At 47.1% G+C, this 19261-nt stretch overlaps 1 protein-coding gene across 1 annotated transcript in view; it reads right to left on the minus strand.

Moving 5' to 3' along the window:
• Positions 1-19261, minus strand: part of GAB3 (GRB2 associated binding protein 3) — a gene marked incomplete at its 5' end in the record, with an annotated part of 57532 nt that overhangs the window by 29017 nt on the left and 9254 nt on the right. The window contains 3 exons of the mRNA XM_082610240.1: positions 519-997; positions 1384-1597; positions 3652-3955. Of these exons, the coding sequence (XP_082466366.1) occupies positions 519-997; positions 1384-1597; positions 3652-3955 (997 nt within the window). The remainder of the gene's footprint in view (positions 1-518; positions 998-1383; positions 1598-3651; positions 3956-19261) is intronic.

A 19261-nucleotide genomic window follows, 5' to 3' on the forward strand; every position in this document is an offset into this window, starting at 1 on the left:
AAGCCACATCACTTCAGCCAGGTAGAATTTGGAAAGAACATGTCAGGTGGGATGATGGATGAGGCTGATTGGATTGTTGAAAAATGGAGACAAGAGGTATGGTCTCCCACCTCAGCGCTCAGTCTGCATGTGAAAGGAAACGGATGGAACTGGGCCCAGCTGAGGCAAAAGACACCGCCTTCTGTACCAAGTGGATCCTGGAGTGGCTCCAAACAAACACCAGGAGCGTGGTCTCAGGTGGGGAGCCCATCGTGTGGGCAAGGGCATGACTAGGGGACCAGGGATCTGACCTCTTTCAGCGTCTACAGGGACCCACGTATACCTCTCCCGGCGGGGCGGGTGGGGAGCCTGGGAGTGAGGGCTGCTGCTTGGGGTATGCGCTTCCACCCAGAGCCTGACCGTGCCGGGACACTGGACTGGCCTGAGCAAAGGACGCTGGACAATGTCCTCATGTGGACACAAGGAGGCAAGAGAAGCCAGGCTTCTCTCGGTAGTGAAGTTTAGCATCGGACACTTACCTTTCCAGGTTCTCATGTTCTCTAAGCCAGAGAGAGAGATTCTTCTCGGTACCACAGTGCCTTCTGGCTTCTTGATGCTACTGGGCCCACCGCACAGGAGCTGGTCCTCGTGGCGCCGTTCAGAGAGATGGCTTGGCTTAGGGGGGCGGGGAGGTGGCGTGTTGGACATAACATCTAGTTCTTTTACCCCATAGGGCAAGGAAGCTTGGTTTTGATCTACCTGGATGGTGGAGTTTAAGGAAGTTTCCAGCACTGGTAAAGAAAAGTGGTCCCTGGACGGGCCACTGACATCTCTCGTCCAGATCAGGGCAGCCGGGGGCCTCGTGGAAGGGGCCTCTTGAGAACTGTTCCCAGGGCGTGAGAGGCAGGCCAGGTTCCCGGAGGACAGTGGCTGCGGGCCGTCCACAAAAACGTCGTCAAAGGACACCTGTTCCAGTGAACGCTCTGAGTTTGACCAGCTGTCACATCTGGTGGGGAGACTGAGGGAAGAAAAGCACATACATTTGACTGAGAGGCAGCAAGTCCCAGGCAGCGGTAGTTGGTACTGCTACACCCTTGGCACCCAGCCACCCATGCCTCTAATGTCGCCTCTACAACACTCGGTGACACCAAGCCCTTGATGCTGGGGAAGAAAATGGCTCGTTGATTTTTTTCATCCTCAAAGTGTAAGATACGTATGAAAATGCAAGGTTAGAAAGGAAAGCCACAGTGCTGAAATGCATGAGTCATTCTGCTTGGTGTGCCACAAGCTTCGGCCTTGGTAGTGGTTGATAGGGATCTGTCCCTGCCCTGACGGCAGCAGGAAGAGAGGGCAGTGTACATACACCCACTAGAAGATGCTGCAGCTAAACGGCCGGAGGCGTACCTGGCGTGGTGCAGTCTTCCCGTCTCGCAGTTGGATAGAATCAGATAATCAGGAAGGAAGAGAAGCTCTGACTCACTTCCGGTTTCCTCAGTGGCTACAGTACTAGTGCTTGGGTCATCTCTTGGCAGGGAGCTGACAGCAGGGGTGGTGCGAAGGGAGCTGGAGGCAGAGGGCTGCACGCAGGAAGGCGCACGAGAGCCACTCTCCACACAATCTGCAGGAGAAATCATTTCCCAGCTGAACGTTTAAGAATGGCTAGAACACAGTTCCTCAAATGGCATCTAAGAGGCCAAAGAGAAGATGCAAATCACAGCTGGTGTTTGTACTGACGGAGACCATTTCCCCAAGCCATAAACAATGTCTGGGGAAGAAGGCCAATGTTCCAAGAGTGAAGTGCTGAATCAATTAAGAGCAAAAAATCCAAGGACTCTTGGCCTAAAAATCTGCAGTTAGGTAGTCTACACACAGCCTCTTCATGGCCCTCGGCCACAGCTCTGCATCACTGTTTATTCACTCAACAAATATACTTACATTTTATATATATGTAAACACACACATATTTATGCATAACAAATATATGTACACAGACTTACATAAGCATTTGTGCACATATGCAGACATGCATATGTAGATATATGTCTATTTATGTCTATATAGATACCTACTCTTGCACCTACTATGTGCCTGGAACCGCTCTAACTCTACCCTCACAGCGTTAATGATTGACTGTTAGTGATGTCTAAGAAAAGGAATGAAAGAAATAAAGAGTTGTGATGGCTGGTAAAGTCCACATTCATAAACTCCCAATGAAATTCCTGCTTCTATTTCCCTTTTGAACCAAGTTGGCAGGAATTCAGGATTCCTGAGTCAGAGTGGTCCAGAACTGCCTGGGTTCAAGTCCAGGCTCTAGTATCTAGCTGTCCTGACCTTGGGCAAGTTACCTGCTTGCTCCAAGCTTCCTCATCCGTAAAGTGCTTATGCTCATAGTACATATGCCACAGAATCGGTCTGCGGATGAGACGAGCTAAAACAGGCCTGGTTCTCAGATGAAGAGGAGTTAGCCCCTACATCGTCGTCAAAACTGAGGGGGGCTACAGGGAACAAAAGAGGTCATGGGGGGTTCTGGCTTCCTCCAACTTCAGGCCAGAGCTTTCTGTTTTCTGCCTGGTGCCTTACTTGTTTCTGTTCCCCTTAGGATATTGGGACACATGTTATGTACCTATATTTTAGCATAACTCCCAGATGAGGAAACAAACAGAGGAGACACATAACATGACACAAAAATATGTATCTAGTGTGGGCTGAATGTATGGACTGGGGTGAAGAGTGAGCAGCGGTGTGACCGAGTAGCTTCACTTAGTAAGCTTCCCTGGGTCATGAAAAGAAAAGGACTTTGCTGGCAGGAAGCACACACACCCTCACGTCCGTCTAAAGAGAGATGCAACTCTGACTCTTCCGCGCCACCTAGCGTTAGAATGTGGGTATTTCAGTGGAAGATGATAAGCATCAGTAACGAGGGAAATGCTGAAGCAACTGTAGACCATGGGATTTAGGGGTAAGGTTCTGCCGGCTAGACTAAGAGACTAAAAGAAAGCAGATTCGAAGTCTCATAGTTTGAAGATCAGGGCATGGTGCCAGGGCCTCAAAAACAAAATCCGTGAAGGGGAGTTCACTGTAACCCCAAGTGCTTTATACCCAGTACATTATATAGAAAGGGTAGTGTGTGTGTGTGTGTGTGTGTGTGTGTGTGTGTGTGTAAAAGAGAGAGAGCAAGAGTGAGAGAAAAAGAGCCTCATGGGTCATTTGCTTCCACTGCCCAGAAATGGCTCACAGCAAACTTAGAGCTCATTTCCGTTGCAGAGACCTTGAGCCACTTGGAGATAAGAGGAAACATTACCTGCCTACGACAAGTAGCTTAGTTCTGTCTTTCTACCTTCTAGTACTGAACAACGCAGTAGGCAACAGAAAAGCTGGAGTTCCTAGAATTTTTTAAAGACAGTGATATTTGATATTTCTAGAAAAACTGGCAGCAGCAGCATGGGGAAAATCAGAGCCGGACAGCACGTCCCCACCCACGTTTTGCTTCCACTGCAGCTCACCAGAGCAAAGCCAAGGTGAGGCTTTGAAGCCACCGAAGTGGCCCGTCACGCTCCGGGGGCAGCGCCCGTGGCTCGTGGCTCGGCCGCCGGGTCCTTTCCGGAGCTCCCTGGCACAAGCGCAGCGGCCCCCGCCCGCCCTTAGCCTCAGGAGCCCCCTGTCCCCTCTTACCTGCGCTGTCATCCAGGTGGCCGAGGTTGCAGACCTGACTGATGCTGTGCACCCACACCTGCATTTCTTCCTCCGTCTTGGCCACCAGATAGAACGTGCGAGATGCAGTCTTGACAACGAACACGAAATGGTTCTGGAATTCCTTACGAACGAAGCCCGGGCCCGCGTGCTTCCAGACGGCACACTCGCTGAGGTCGATGGCGCGGATGGGCTTGCGGGCGCGCTGGCTGCGGTAGTACTCCAGGACGTCGCGGTCGCCGCTCAGGCGGCCCCGCCGCAGCACGAACCAGCGCCTGCGCCAGGCCTGTGGGGAGGCAAGTGGACACGGCTTCTCAGACTCCGCCGGCCGGACGAGGACAGCAGACAACGAGGACACTGCCCACCATAACAGTGAGGCGCGAGGCCCAGCCGGCGGCGTTGTCTGAAAGGACCCATGCAGCCTCTTCAAGTCGCCTTTCATCAGTGATTTTAATGATCGGTCATCAATGGGGAGGGTAGTGATGGGACTCACACCCCCAGGTCAATGAGAACTATGCAGTCATCACAAGTGATGCAGCAAAGGCATGCAGTACAAATTTATGTGTGCCCATGCTTTTTTAAAAAAAAACCAATAATGAAGAACAAGAAGGCAGCTTTCTTATCACTGTCTACCTCAAGCCAAAAGCCAGTATCATACACTCAAATCAGTGCCATCTAACGTGGTCATTTAACTTGTAGAGAACTGCTCAACCAGAAAAGAAAAATAGTGTACATTGGAGGGGAAAGAGGATTATCATTAGCTGAAGTTGATGTGATTGTCTTTCTATAAAATCCCCAATGAAGATTAAAATACAAGTAGAATTCTCAGAGAATTAAGTAACGTGCTGGTTCTGTTTCCCATGGGAGAGACTGTTTTCTAAGGGCTTTACCATAACCTATTTCATCTCCAAAAACTATCCCATGGGACAGGTAACTATTTTTATGTCCATTTTATGTATGAAAACATTGAGGTTCACAGAAATTCATGAGCCCAAGGTCACACAGCTACAAAGCTGTAGGAAGAGATTTGAACTCAAGTGAGGGTGGAAGGATCCCTAAATATGAAGTAAAAAAAAAATAGAGAGAGGGGACTGTGGGCAATTCTTTAGAGATGTCTGATTGTAAAGGGGGAGAGCTCTGGGGTCCAGGGATTTTTTTAAAGATGGAAGACACTTCTGCGTCCACCCCCTAGGTCAGCCCATCATAAGGGCTGGGGGCCCGGGCATGGGGCAGGCATTGTCTGGCCTAAAGCGGTCCTCAATTCCCTGCTGAGAAGCACCATAACAATAGGAAGAAACTGCCTTTAGTGCTGTAGGAATCTGGGAAAGAGCCAAGCCTTGAGGTCAGCTCATCTGGCAAAGCTTACCATGACCAAAAAAGAAAAGAGAATGATGCTCTGCGTGCCACTACAGCTTCAGGTGTGCCTGACATGTTTATATGCCCACCGACGTTCATCCAGAGGCCGGGAGAAAAGGGAAAGGGCACCGTGTGCAGTGTTCTCAGCTCCCTCCCTGCCCAGGGGCTGGGAGATCTGAGGCAGCAGAGCATCTGATGAGGCCATGAAGGGGGAGAGGGGGCTCTCACACCAGACCTGCAATCATGGCTCAGAATTGAAAGCTGCTTTGAGGCCATGGCAAGAGGCAGCATCAGAAGGGTGGCGGTCACCCCACAAGGGGTTGCGACAGAGAGGAGGAAACCCTGCCTTTAATGATGGGGTAAAGCTCTAAGGAGAGATCTGGCCACTTGGAAGAGGGACAAAGCAGTGTAATTAAGTCCTTGTTTTTAAGACGAGAGAAATAACAGCATGTTTGTAGGCTCCTGGGAGTGGTGGACGAGGAAGAGAAGCATTAATCATTCAATCAATTCCTGTCACAAAAAACATGGTACTGGATGGGGTGGAAGGAGCTCCCGCATCACCGTCAGGATGAGAGAACGCCCTGGGGTGCCCGGGGTACCCCAAACTTTCCAAAGGCCACTTTGGTAGGGAAATGTGAAGAGGAACTTTGTTGTACTTCCCAAAAATGATTCTAAAAGAGGAAGTCAAATTGGATGCTGAAACAAGTTTCAAGTTAACTGCTCTTAGTTTTATAGAAACACATTTCTTATCCTTTAATAATAGTGTTGGTGGGCGGGGGGGGAGGGGTCCACAATGCATCCTGCCAGATGGTGGAGATGGGGAAGGGGGTTAGAACTGGTCCCTGAAAGAGCTCACCATGTAGCTGGGATGCCGAGAGGGGTGGAAATATGAAATGGGTAGATTTCAACCCCAGGTAAGGAGCGCTCTGGTAGGAGAAGAATGACACAGACATTCATTCGGCAGTTATCTGTTGGCACCCTAATATGCTAGCCACTGGTCAACAAGCCATGGGCCCTGCCCCTCAGTCTCGTGGGCAGCAGGGGAAGTGGGCATATGGGTAAACAGACAACTGCAGTCAGCGAGATCAGTGCTACAAAAAGGGAGAGCCAAAATGCTACGGGCATACACAAGAGACATCCTCCGGGACGACGTGGTAGCCAAGCTGAGAGTGAAGAAGGGCCAAGGAAGCAGCAGCATCTAGCGCAGTCTGCATGCAAAACTCACCAGCACGCCCTCCCCTCAGGTTTTAAAATCTCTGCCTAAGAGTTGTGATTATAGAAAAGCAGAAATAACGTGTTCTTGGAGCTCTTTGCTAAGTAGGTGAAACCAGGCTTCTGGGCTTCTGGAAGCGAGAGTCATGTGACAAAGACCCTTGAAAGCGAGCAGCCAGCACCAAAGTGAAGCTCTTCACCGTGACACTGTTCCACAAGGAAGTTATCAAAAGGACTCAGGAGCCAATCTGAAGATACTCCCACTGGTCGAAGATGGAACAACTTGAGCTTTAATAAATATAATAATTACGGTGGCTTGAAATCCATCAGATATGTTTAAATCTGGGAGTTCATCATGATATTAAAAGAGAAAAAAGAATTTGTCATCCTCAGAGGCTGTGATGGAACCACTTCATTTTCTTTTCATAAATGTATTCTGCTTAACAAAGGAAAACCAATGATAGAATTAGAATCTCACCATTCTGCTGTCCACAGTGAAATCATAGGTAGAGGTGTTCAGCCTCAACAGTTGCTAACTTATGAAGAGGAACGAACAGACGTGAAAGTTCCACCCGCAAAGCCAGACAGTGGGAAATTCTGTGATCAAAGGCCCAGGTTGTTCAACAGATAAATGACAAGAAAAAGAAAGGACAGAGGTGATCTATGGAGTAAATGAGTCTTAAAAGATGTATCAGAAAATTTCTGTGGGATTATTTTTTACTGAAGTATAGTTGATTTCCAATGTTGTGTTAGTTTCAGGTGTACAGCACGGCGATTCAGTTATACATATATTCTTTTTCAGATTCTTTTCCATTATAGGTTATTATGAGATAGATACTGAATATAGTTCCCTGTGCTATACGGTAGGTCCTTGTTGGTTATTTTATATATAATAGTGTGTATCTGCTAATCTCAAACTCCTAATTTATCCCTTCCCCACCCCCTTTGGTAACTATAAGTTTCTCTTCTATGTCTGTGAGTCTGTATCTGTTTTGTAAATAAGTTCGTTTGTATTGCTTTTTTAGATTCCACATATAAGTGATATCATATGAGATTTGTCTTTCTCTGTCTGACTGACTTCACTTAGCATGGTCATCTCTAGGTCCATCCCTGTTGCTGCAGATGGCATTGTTTTACATTTTTTTATGGCTGAGTGACATTCCATTGTATTATAGTGTCTAGGGGATGCTCTTTTGAGTGATAAAAACATTTAAAAATGCAAAGAAGAGATTTCTCTGCCTAGGGCATGTTCATGCTGCATTCACTATGTGCCAAGGGCAGGATTGCGGGATTCCACAGCAAAACACTGTCAGTTTGCCCTGGGCAAATTGCTTCTCCCGCTGCACACCGATGGGCCCTGAGGGCTCTTCTAGCTCTGACCATAGAAAGATGTTCCCCATCAGCCTTTTCAGCCAGCCCACCAGTATCATCTCCAGCAACAAAAACCTGCAACATCCTGTAACCTTGTGGAAAAGTGTTTGTGCTCATTTCTCAAATATGAAGAAGGTAAAACTGAACTCCTCTAGGAAGGTGTGTTGAGATCACAGGCCCGTTGCTGATTCTGTGTTTACAAACACCTCCTGGTTGGTTTCTTGATAAAGAGGAACCACCCCCCAGGTTAAATAAAGGTACAAGCACTTGCAAGGGAAGAGGGACTGAGACTTGGATCTAAGTTTCCCTGTTACGGACTGAACTGTTCCCCTCACCCCCCAAAAAAATTCCTGTCTGGAAGTCCTAATCCTCAATACCTCAGAAGGTAACCTTATTTGGAGACAGGGTCTTTACAGAGGTATCAAGTTAAAATCAGGTCATTAGGGTGGGCCCTAATGTAATATGACTGGCAGAGTTGAGAAGACAGATCAGCATTCTGGATGGCTGAGGTAGCTGCAATTTGTAGGGAAAGGCACCAAAGAGGGGGTGCTGAAAAGAAGGTAAAGAAAGAGCTGCAGATATCTACCTGGGAATTCCCTCACAGGACTTTGGCTGAATACTAACACCCACATGTATTGGATGAAACCCCATGAGGTGAATCCAAAAACAACTCCTGGACACCCACAAAGTGAATGACTACCCGAGCTCACACAGGGCTGGGAGGTATTCAGACCAACTCAAGTGGAGAAACCTGAAACATTCAGTAGAGACTCTAGAAAGGCCACACCTCAGAAGCTTTCAAGTTACTGAATTACCTGACAAAGACAGCTCAACACTTTTTAAAGGAAGACAATGAAACCCAGACACCCAACAATATAATATTTATGATGTAAAGCATTCCCCCCAAATTACTAGAAATGCAAAGAAGCACGAAAATGTGGTTCATAATCAGGAGAAAAATCATACAATAGACAGAGAGGGGCTTCCCTGGTGGCGCAGTGGTTGAGAGTCCGCCTGCCGATGCAGGGGACACGGGTTCATGCCCCGGTCCGGGAAGATCCCATATGCCGTGGAGCAGCTGGGCCCGTGAGCCATAGCCGCTGAGCCTGCGCGTCCGGAGTCTGTGCTCCGCAACAGGAGAGGCCACAACAGTGAGAGGCCCGCGTACCGCAAAAAAAAAAAAAAAAAAAAAAAAAAAAATGACAGAGATGATGGAATAAGCACACAATATTTTTAAAACAGCTCTTATAATGTATGACATTTAAAGGAAAATGTGTACGTAACGAGGACAGAGATAGAAGATATAGACAAGAACCAAATGGAGCTTGTGCAGGTAAATGTACAATATCTGAAATGAAACAGTCACTGCATGTGTAGAACAACATCTTAAGCATCGAAGAAGTGCTCAGTGAACCGAAAGTGCAGTTTTAGCAGCTCCCTGGGGAGAAATGAACAGACTCCCCAGGGACCTGCTAAAAATGCACATTCCTGGACCTCATGTCCAGAAAGCCTTACTCACCAGGGCTGGCTTGGGGCCCAGGAATGTGCATTTTAAACAAGCATCTCTACAGATTGTGATGCATAGAAGCAGCGCCCTTTCTAAAGGTACCTAACTGGCCAAGGATGAAAAGGGAGTTCAAGATGGACCATTTCAACACTGAATTCCTATCCTTTTATGGGTTGTGAACCCCTTAGGAAACATGATGAAATTCATGGACCTTCTCTCATCACAAACATGTGTGCAGGGACTTTGCTGGTGGTCCAGTGGTTAAGACTTCGTGCTCCCAACAGAGGGGGCCCAAGTTCGATCCCTGGTCAGGGAACTAGATCCCACATGCATGCCGCAACTAAGAGCCCACATGCCACAACTAAACAGCCTGCATGCCGCAACTAAGACCCAGGGCAGCCAAAATACAATTAATTAATTAAAAAAAAGAAACGTGTGTGCGCGCCCGTGTGAGCACACACATGCTGTTCTGGATGGTTTTCCCTTATTGAACTACACACACTTTCCCTCATGGCCTCACCCAGTATCATTTCTCTTAACAACCATCTGTTTGCTGATGATTTACAAAATTATGTTTCCAACCTAGATCTTTCCCAGAAACTTCAGATCCATGCCTAAGGTCCAGCTTCGAGACCATGCTCATACTTGTTGAGTGAACTAATTCCACATGATTTCACAGTGCCCTGGACCTAGGTTTAAAACACTACTCTTGAGAAACATGACTAGCTTTGTGGGTTCATAACAAACCTCATCACCAGGATTTACTCATCACATATTTACGTGCTAGGAACTGGGGATGTGATGGGGAACCAGACAGACAAGTTCTCGAAGCTGGACCTGAGGCAGTCAGGCAAGGCTTGGTCCGAGCCTTTTAAGTCAACCACAGTAAATGCTCCATCCACACATTGAGTACACTGGGGTGTCAGCTACACATTTATTTGCTTTTTCTTAATTAATTAATTTTATTTATTTTTGGCTGCGTTGCGTCTTTGTTGCTGTGCACCGGCTTTCTCTAGTTGCGTCGAGCGGGGCCTACTCTTTGTTGCGGTGCGTGGGCTTCTCATTGCAGTGGCTTCTCTTGTTGTGGAGCACGGGCTCTAGGCGCGCGGGCTTCAGTAGTTGAGGCATGCGGGCTCAGTAGTTGTGGCTCGCGGGCTCTAGAGCACAGGCTCAGTAGTTGTGGCGCACAGGCTAAGTTGCTCCGCGGCATGTGGGATATTCCCAGACCGGGGCTCGAACCCATGTCCCCTGCATTGGCAGGTGGATTCTTAACCATTGTGCCACCAGGGAAGCCCTAGCTACACACTTCTAAGATGAGCCTTTCTCAGTTAATAACACAGGCTATTGAGGCTGAAGATTACCATGGACAAAGGTTCGAAGTTTGAGCACTTTATTCCTACACTCAGTTCTATTTGCACAATAAAATAAACCTGGCTGGGTTAAGCAAGTTTCACTTCTTGGGCTCCAGAATTCACTCCAATAAAAGTGAAGTGCCCTGTCTGGATTGTATCCATCGTCGAAAGACACTGAAGTGAACTGAGAAACATCCTGCAAGTCTCTGAGGCTGTAAAGAGACACCTCTGATTTAAACTGCTCTTCTGGCCAGAGTGATTACTGTCCCTTTGTTTCAGCGGAATTGGCCCCCTGACCCCTCTGCAGTGGTGAAATCCCAAAGCTATGAAATCATTTCCTCCGCATGTGCACAGGACCCATCAGCAAGCTGCCGGCATCACCCAGCTTTCCAACTCGGGCTGAGGGAATGAAACCTCCATCGAGCTGCACTTGGAACTGTGGGTTTTGATCCTTCAATATTACTGTCATCTGAGCCAGGGCAGTTTTCAACTCAAGCTGCCCAAGGAACTGTGCAGGCCTCTTCCCCTTTGGACCTGTGGATGTGCTCCATGCTGCCCTGGCCCGGAGTGTCCAGGGCTCCAGGATCTGGGGCTCAGACTCCAAAATCTGAGTCTGTTCTGATTGCTTACATGTGTTGGGCTTCTGAGCTCTAGTGTGAAAAGCGTTCGCATTGTGTGCAAATTCTGTGGTACAAAGTTGGAAGTGGAACTTGTTTGAGGAGCATGAGAAATTACATGCAGAAGAAAGGAACTTTAGAAACCAAGATCTGGCCAATGAACATCAGGTGGTCTCCAGCTCGCCCTGGGACTCTAGCCTGTGCCCATCTAGCCTGTGTGCTCTGTGAGGGCAGGACTGGGGGGAGGGCTGGCTAGAAAAGCTTAACAGGAGGAATCCTCATGTTGGAACAGATCTGTATATTGATTGCAGTGGTGGCCACAGGAATCTACACGTGCAATGAAACTGCACTGAGACACACAGACACACGCACGTACAACAGGTGAAACCTACAGCAGCTCCTGTTTGTTTACAAACTCCTGGGGATCTAGTTAAGTTTCTAAATAAGTTTACAAAAAGATGCTCAATCCAAAAGAACTCAAGGAAGTACAGAAAAGGAAACCTACAGGAAGTGGGGAGCACATCAAAAGTACAAGTAAGATGCTCAATTTCAATCTAAATGCATCAATCATTACATCCAGTGGAAATGGACTCAGTACTCTGGCACAAAGATGTTTATGGAATGAGTCGCATGCAGGGGATGCAGAGATGAGCATCACCAGGCCCTGCTCGCAGGATGCTCATGATGGTCTCGAGGGCCATGTGCTATGACAGAATATACCACATGGACGAATTTGTGGGTGCCAGGAAGGTTAGAGTGACAGAGGATGAAGCTAAAGAGGGGGTGGTGGCCAAATGGTGGGCCTGAGGGAGGGAGGGGTCGAAGCTGAATCGGAGGCTGCTTTATGACCAGGCAGGTACTATTATTGTGTCATGTGTTACCAAGTGCTCAGAGTCCCCCGAATGGAACAACTTGTATTTATAATCTTGTGAAGTGGTCAAGGCAGCTAATGTTCCAGAAAAAGAAGCTGGTCCTCAGAGAGGTGGAGTGTTAGCTTTCCGCAGACTGTCCTGTCATGCGGAACTGTCTAAGCTCTTTCCCCGATCTAGCTCCAAAGTGGAATCTTTCTGTCCCTTCACACACAAACATTCTTCGCTGGAGTCCAGAAGACATGGAGGGAAAAGAGGCAAGAGGACTAAGACTGGCTCTTGTCTGACTGAGTGAATTTTCATTTCCTTTTACACCTTTCTTCATCCCCGTTCTTCTGACTGGAACACATTTCCCCCACTGTGCTTTTCTTCTCCTTGTGCTGCTATTAACGGATACTTAGTAAATGTTAGTGAGTGTTTAGAAAACCTAACAACTCCATCACCAACTGCCATTTGTAAGGCCTCCGGGAATCTTGGATATGGTCCCAGAACACGAGATGAAAGAAAGCATTTGGTAACAACCTGGAGGTTTATAGTAACTTCCCAAGACCCGCTCCTTTAAGCCCAGCTCCCATTTTCTTCCCAGTGGTGTCACCTTGAAAACACCTTGAAAACACTCAGGAAGCTTGGGGTGTGGTTATGTGTTGCAAAAGGCGAACATCATTGAAGAAACAAAGAAACAAAGTCCTGGTTAATGTTCTATTTTCTGCTGTGCTTTACTCAAGGGGGCCCCTTCTCTCCGCCTTCTACTTCCTCGCCAAGGGGGCCCACAAAAGCCAGGGGACCTGAGGGCGGTGGGTCGGGAATTTCCAGGAGCCGGGATTGCTGGTGACCCTTCAGCCTGATGGCCTGTAACCTTCTGCCTGCCACCACATAGAGCCGGGACTTGTCGCAGGCGTGGAATAGCTTCCTGTGATTGTCCTGGAGACGGCCTGGCCCACGGGTTCCGCTTCCAGGCCTTGTCAAGAGAAGCAGACAAGTCCTGGATCTCTGTGATGTGGAAGGAGGAACCCTGAGGAGGACTGTTCGGCAGAGATAAGTGTGCCACTCTACGTGACGTGGACTTGACCTTCCTCGTGTACGGAGACCTAAGTGCCACTCAATGTCCTGGGTGGTTTCTCATCATTTCTGAACTGGACACTTACAAATGAAATAATATGACCCTCACACCCAAGGGTGTCCCCTTGGGATGTTCCTTCGCCACTGCTCAAGCTGAGCACACAGGGGTAAGGGCTCCTGGGACTGTCTCTGAAGGAGTCCATGAACGATGAGGTGACACCGATCCCTTGGAATGCACAATAGTAATAATAATAGGTAACACGCATGTCCCGGGAACTGGTCAAAGTGCTTTGGATGGATTAAATGAAATCATTTAACCTGCACACAGTTCCTTACAGCATTCTCTACACAGGAGGAAAGGCGTGATGTGAACGAACTGGGATGTGGCGAGAGTGTAGACTTCGTTACCAAGTCTAAGACAAAAGGTCTTGGAAAGGAGAAAATCTGGCCCTATTTTATACAAATGAGCTCACAGTCCAGCAGGAGGCCCACCCCTTCTTTCTCCTGAAATACGTGAATTTGGAAGGCATTCGGAAAACCCGGTGTCTTGTGTTATTAGATGTAAGGTAGCTGAGGTTTACTGCTGAGAAAAATCTCTCTAAAACGTTCCCCCCGGTGCCTGGTGCAAGCTCAGGCAATCTTGTTGAACAAACTAATGAATGTCTAGCTCATTCCACCTGTAATCCAAATAAATTCTGCCTTTATTAAATATTCACATTTAAATAAGGAAATGATAACAGGACTGAAAAAATAGAGGTGGGCACTGACCTAACACCGGCCTCTGGGAAGGCTTTCCAAAAACAAGACACGACAGCCACACATTCATTCCTCAGAAGTGGAGCCGTCGGTGTTGTTAACACTCGTGCTACCGGAGGGACTCAGCTGCCGGAGGGCAGGAGGGACGGAAAGAGGAGACAGCGGGCAGGAGACGGGTCCCAGCTGGCAGGCAGCTAACGGCCCCAGAGTGATGGTTATGGGGCAGTTCATCAGCACGAAACACTCTTTTGGCTGCAGGAAGTTGCCAAAACCGCCTCCCAGCCTCTGGCCAGCACAAAACTGTGACTCAAGAGAAGCGGTTCCGCCCGGGAGCCCACAGGATGCCAGTGTTGACTTAAGCTCGAGTCTCGGCCTGGGAGAAGCTGAGCTCCCAGAGGGCACCTGCCGGCGGCAGACTCGTCCCCAGGTACCTAGAGAGGAAAAGAACAGCCTGGCTTTCAGCTTGGTTTCACGACTTGCTGGGCTCAAGGGACAGACATCTGTTAGAAGGAAGACCCCTTTATTGTTTACAGTTCAAGGCCAGTTCCATGGGCCTCCTCCCTGCTGACCCCAGTGCATTTCTGCATGCCGGGAACGCACGTGCCAATCAGGATGCAGAAATGTTTGCTGGGTGAAGTGATGAGCACTGGTCTAGAGCAAGCACCTCAAGCCGCTGCCCGCTGCGTCTGGCTTTCATCCTGTTCCCCTCACGGTCCCTCTCAGCTCCTAAAGACTGAGAGTCTGGATGGAGGAGTAATCCACACCATTGTCCTCTCGTTCCTCAGTTAAGGACTTTTCACTGGCATCCTTCACAAATCTTCCTCCTATTTCGTCAAAGCTGTACCCTTCCAGGGGTAGATGAGACGTCTAACCGATCTCAGGTCTTTCCATGACTTGGTTAGATTTTCCTGCTCTGTTTTCGACTCTTTTCAATGAGTTCCACAGAGGGGAATCACATAAACATGTATTCAGAAATAAGTTCCTTTCTTTCTCAGAAACCTCTTTGAAAGATCCAGCAGTCACATAGGCGAAAGCAAAAAGGGCACCTTGTTGTTTAAATGTGTATTTGTCTGGTGTCTCAGGAGGTTGTATATTATTCCTTATGTGTCACGTCCCTTTGTAGACCTTTCTCTATGCCCATTTTTCCATTGCAATGCCGATCTTTTCCCTAATGATTTACAAGGATTATTCCTAGAAGTTAAGGATATAAACTCATTTGCCTTATAAGTTTATGTTGTTTTTGAAGCGCCAGTGCCTAAAATTGTTCTCAGCATGCAGGAGGTGCTCAGTAAATATTTGCTGAAGGACTGAAGGAATGAATAAATGAATGAATGGAAGTGCTTTACTCTCATATAGCAAAAATCTGTCTTTCCCTTTATAGTTTTTTTATCATGTTTAGAAAGGTTTTCCCCACCCCAAGATCAGATTGAGATACTACAACATTCTCTTGTAGGAATTATATTTCATTGTCTTCCATTTAAACTCAACGCATCTGGAATTCGTTTGTCACGTCTCTATGAAGTGAGATTGATCTATAGTTTTATGAATTTGCTATCAGGCTTCCTGAAGAAGCTTGCATCTTGTTCTGTGCCTAAATAGTTTAAGGAGTGTGAGAGTGATCTGTTCTTTAAAGTTCAAAAGATCTCAAATATTAAAACATTCTGAGTCAAGCATCTGCCTCGGAGGTAATTTCACTTCTTTCATATTTACCTTATAATATTGACCAAAATAACATTTTAGGGTGTAAGACTGTGAAGTGTGTACTTCTTTCTAGCAAGGCCATGTGAGAGTTCTCCTTTGGTGTGAAAATTTCGGTGGAGCTAAATTACAGTTTAAACTTCAGTTTAATTTCTAGTTACACCATCCTCAGGGCCCAAGACCCCAAACCACGGATTTCTTGTCAGCACTAAAAGCCACAATGTAACAGACTTGCTTCTTGTGAAATAGGAACTGCTGGTGATAAACCGAAACAACCACGGAAAAGGAGGCCTGGGAGGGGACAACAAAGCAGCCTACAGGGGACCTAGCGGGCGTGTTGATATAAAGCAGGCACAGTTCTAATGTGTAAAGAAGGCAAAGTAAGCTGAGTTACCCAGCACGGCGGGATGCATCGTGAGGCTCTACCTGGAGGGAGACAGACAAGAAAATAGGGTGCTCCATGGCAGAAGGAACGCGACTTTGATCCCTGACAGGATACAACAGGTGTGGAGGCTCCCCGGCCAGGGCTGCCCAGCATGCCTTGGGGCTTGGCTACACAGGGCCTCTGGGCTCATCCAGCCTGACACAAGATAATAAAATAGTATTTTCCTACATTTCCTTTTAACCTTTTATGGTGAATTATTCCATGAATATAATTGCGAGAAGCCAAATAACTCACAAGAACTATAAAGGAACCAATTTCCAGATTTGCTTACAAAAGATAAAAAATATGTGCGTGGCAAGAGACCCCTTGAACAAAGTTGAGATGATGAATTTGTAGGGAGCTACAACTGAATAAACAAAATACATAAAGAGCTTCTATGAAAACACTTCGATAAACGTAAATGACCTGAGCACCTGGAGAATGGCATTTCCATACTCTGAGATTTGGAAGCCCCTGGAAGGAGCAGATTTAGGGAGACTACATTGCCCCGAGGCCTCTGCTCTATCTCGTTGCTGCGAGTGTGCTTTTATTTTGGAGAATGATAAACTTTACCCTTCATTTCACTCAGACTTGTAAATGAGATGAGGGAAATGGAACTCAAAGAATCACAACAAAGTACCTTTGGACGGAGATTTACTTTCTTCCTTTCTGATTTTTGGCCATTATACATAGTGACGTTAACATCCATGAACATACATCACTGTGCAAAGTTTTGAAAATTTTGTGCCAATCTGATGGGCAAAGGTATCACATTTTTAATCAGCAATTTTTGGTTATATGACTTGGGGCCATTTGTTTCTTCTTCTATGAAATGCTTGTTTTCTCTCAGAAAATGAAAACATGTGAGTGTTGACTGTTACAATCTAGAGGCAGATGGGTCCATAGACAGGGGGGTGGTAGCAGCTGCCAGCTTCCAATAAAAAAAGAACAAGATACGACAATGGCTTTCTTTCTCCACCCTGGCTCTAGGCTCTGAACAGGTGGGAACTTACATCCTGAGAAGGACCTGAGGAAAGGTGGGAACTTATTTCCTTCTCTGTCGGGCCCAAATCTGGAGGTGGGTGTCACTTGATTCCTGGTGACCTTACACTGCAAATCAATAAAACGCTTCCCTCTCCTTTGCTTTCGGCTACCCAAAGATCATGACAGATTGGCTGAAGGACAAACTGCAAACAAAAAGGTGAAATTTACCAGTAAGAAATGCAAGGTCCAGGCCCCGGGCCTCAACAAAGCAAAACATCGACAGCACAAGCAGAGACTGGAGGAAAGAGAGCTCAGCAAGAGGAAAACGCAGTTCTCTCAACAGGAAGCCAGGCGGGTGTGAGTCAGCGGTGCGGTGGCCGCCAGCCCTGGGCCAGGGGGACCTCCAGCCTCCAGGCGGGGAGGGGGCAGCTGGCTCCGCTCGGCCTGGCGCTCTGATCCCAGGAACGCACTCAGTCCTGGTAGCAGCTCGGAGGAGGTGGATCGATGGCCTGAGAACCTGGAAGAAATGGCGGCATCGACTGCCACCCTCACACCGGACGCCAGCGGGGCTCCCAGGTGAACAGAGCGAGGTGTGTTCCGTGTAATCTCAAGAGGTAACAACACCGGGCTGGATTCTCCCAGTCGGAGCTGTCACACGATTCTTTGGGAATCGTGTTTATGTAACCGGTTTCCTGTTGCTGGAACTGTCCGGATAACAAGTGATTGCTCAAAAACGTGGCCAGTATGTAACGAGACGACCACTGACACCCTTTCCAGTCACTGAAGTTCACAGAACTGCACTGCGATTGGGCTTACAGACCACCCTGCTCAACGGCCCCTGGCTGTCTCAGACGTTTTAATTAAGCAGTCGAGAAGCCCCATTGGTAATTTCTCTAAAATCATTCTCATATTCTTCCTTTTTGCTGCACTCCCATTAATACCCTTTGTTTTCCAGTCTCCCTTACAGCTGGAATACAGACTCCGATGGTCTCTCCTGCCAGTTTGGCCTCAAGATCGCTTCTGCAGACCCGACAACAGTCTGCTAGCCACCTAATTAAATAAAAATCTAGTTCCCTGAACCCATGTGCCCAGATTGTAAAGCAAAAGGATGACAAGCTCCAAGACTTAAATTCTTGGCTCGAAGCACGGTTGGAAAACTAGGCTTTCTATGATAGTGCTAAGACTCCTAGCTTATGTGCGCAGGCTGAGATCACCCACGACGAACCTGGGTTTAACACTGCAAGTTGCTGAATTATTCCACCGGGTCTCATAAGTGAAACAAAGGGCACGCTTCAAAAAGACTGGACCTGGAGAGTTGGAATGGGGACATTTGATGGCGTTTGGCTGAATCTGAGCCCCACTGGGAGGACCACCAAGGAGTCAGACTCCTCAGGAAGGAAGGTTCCGATCACCTCACCAGGCCAACAACGCTGATCAGCTAAGGCACTGTCTTTCCCCTTTCTTTTCCCTACTGTTTTCTGTAGGATGGGCTGGTGGCAGTGAACTCGAGCTAAGTGGCATTGTTCAGCCTGTCAGGCACCCGCAGTAGTGATAGCAGGTTTCTCACCAGAACTAGTTCTGAGTTGTGGTTTGGGGTGTTTTTTCCTGGCTGTTTAACCTCAAAGCTGGTTCTCCAGCCCTCTCACGACTTCTGTCAGAGACCCAATATCATTCTGATCAGCTCTTTTTCTGCTTAAATCAGTCAGGATCAGCTTCTGTTGCTTGCAGATTAAAACCCTGACTAGTACAACATCTACAAAGAGTGTGTGGTCAGTCCAAGTTTCCTCATCTCTAAAATACGCCAAAACTGAATGAAGAAATAATAAATAGAAAAGGAGAAATTAAAGTTAGAAAAATTAAAAAGTAGGACTTATTAATAATCAAAAAACTGGTTCACTGCCAAAACAAAAATCAATAAAGCAGAAAACACCAACTAACCTAAGCAACAGGGGAAAAGGAACAGAGCACAAATTCACAATGACAAGGAAGCAATACCTCTGAGAAGAGTAAAAACAAATGTAAAAAATCATAAAAGCATTTCAGAAAATCATATGTGATGAATTTGATGGCCTGGATGAAACAGACACTTTTACAGGAAGAGTATAATTTATAAAACTGACTCAGGGAGAGACAGACTAAACAGACCAATTTCCATAAAAGAAATAGAGTTGACAAAGATCTAAACACACACAAAAAAGCAACAGATATAGTTTAGAGGGGAATTTTGCCAAAATTTTAAAGGGCTGTTAATTCCAACTCTACTTAAAATATTCTAGAATATGGCAAACTTCCAAATTTTTATATGACCCAAGTATAACATTTATGCCAAAATCTGCTAAAGATTGTACATAAATAAATAAAGCCAAATTTAAAGCCAAAGACCAATC

This window comes from Mesoplodon mirus (assembly GCF_964341445.2).
Source record: "Mesoplodon mirus genome assembly, chromosome: X".
In the NCBI taxonomy this organism is placed as follows: domain Eukaryota; kingdom Metazoa; phylum Chordata; class Mammalia; order Artiodactyla; family Ziphiidae; genus Mesoplodon; species Mesoplodon mirus.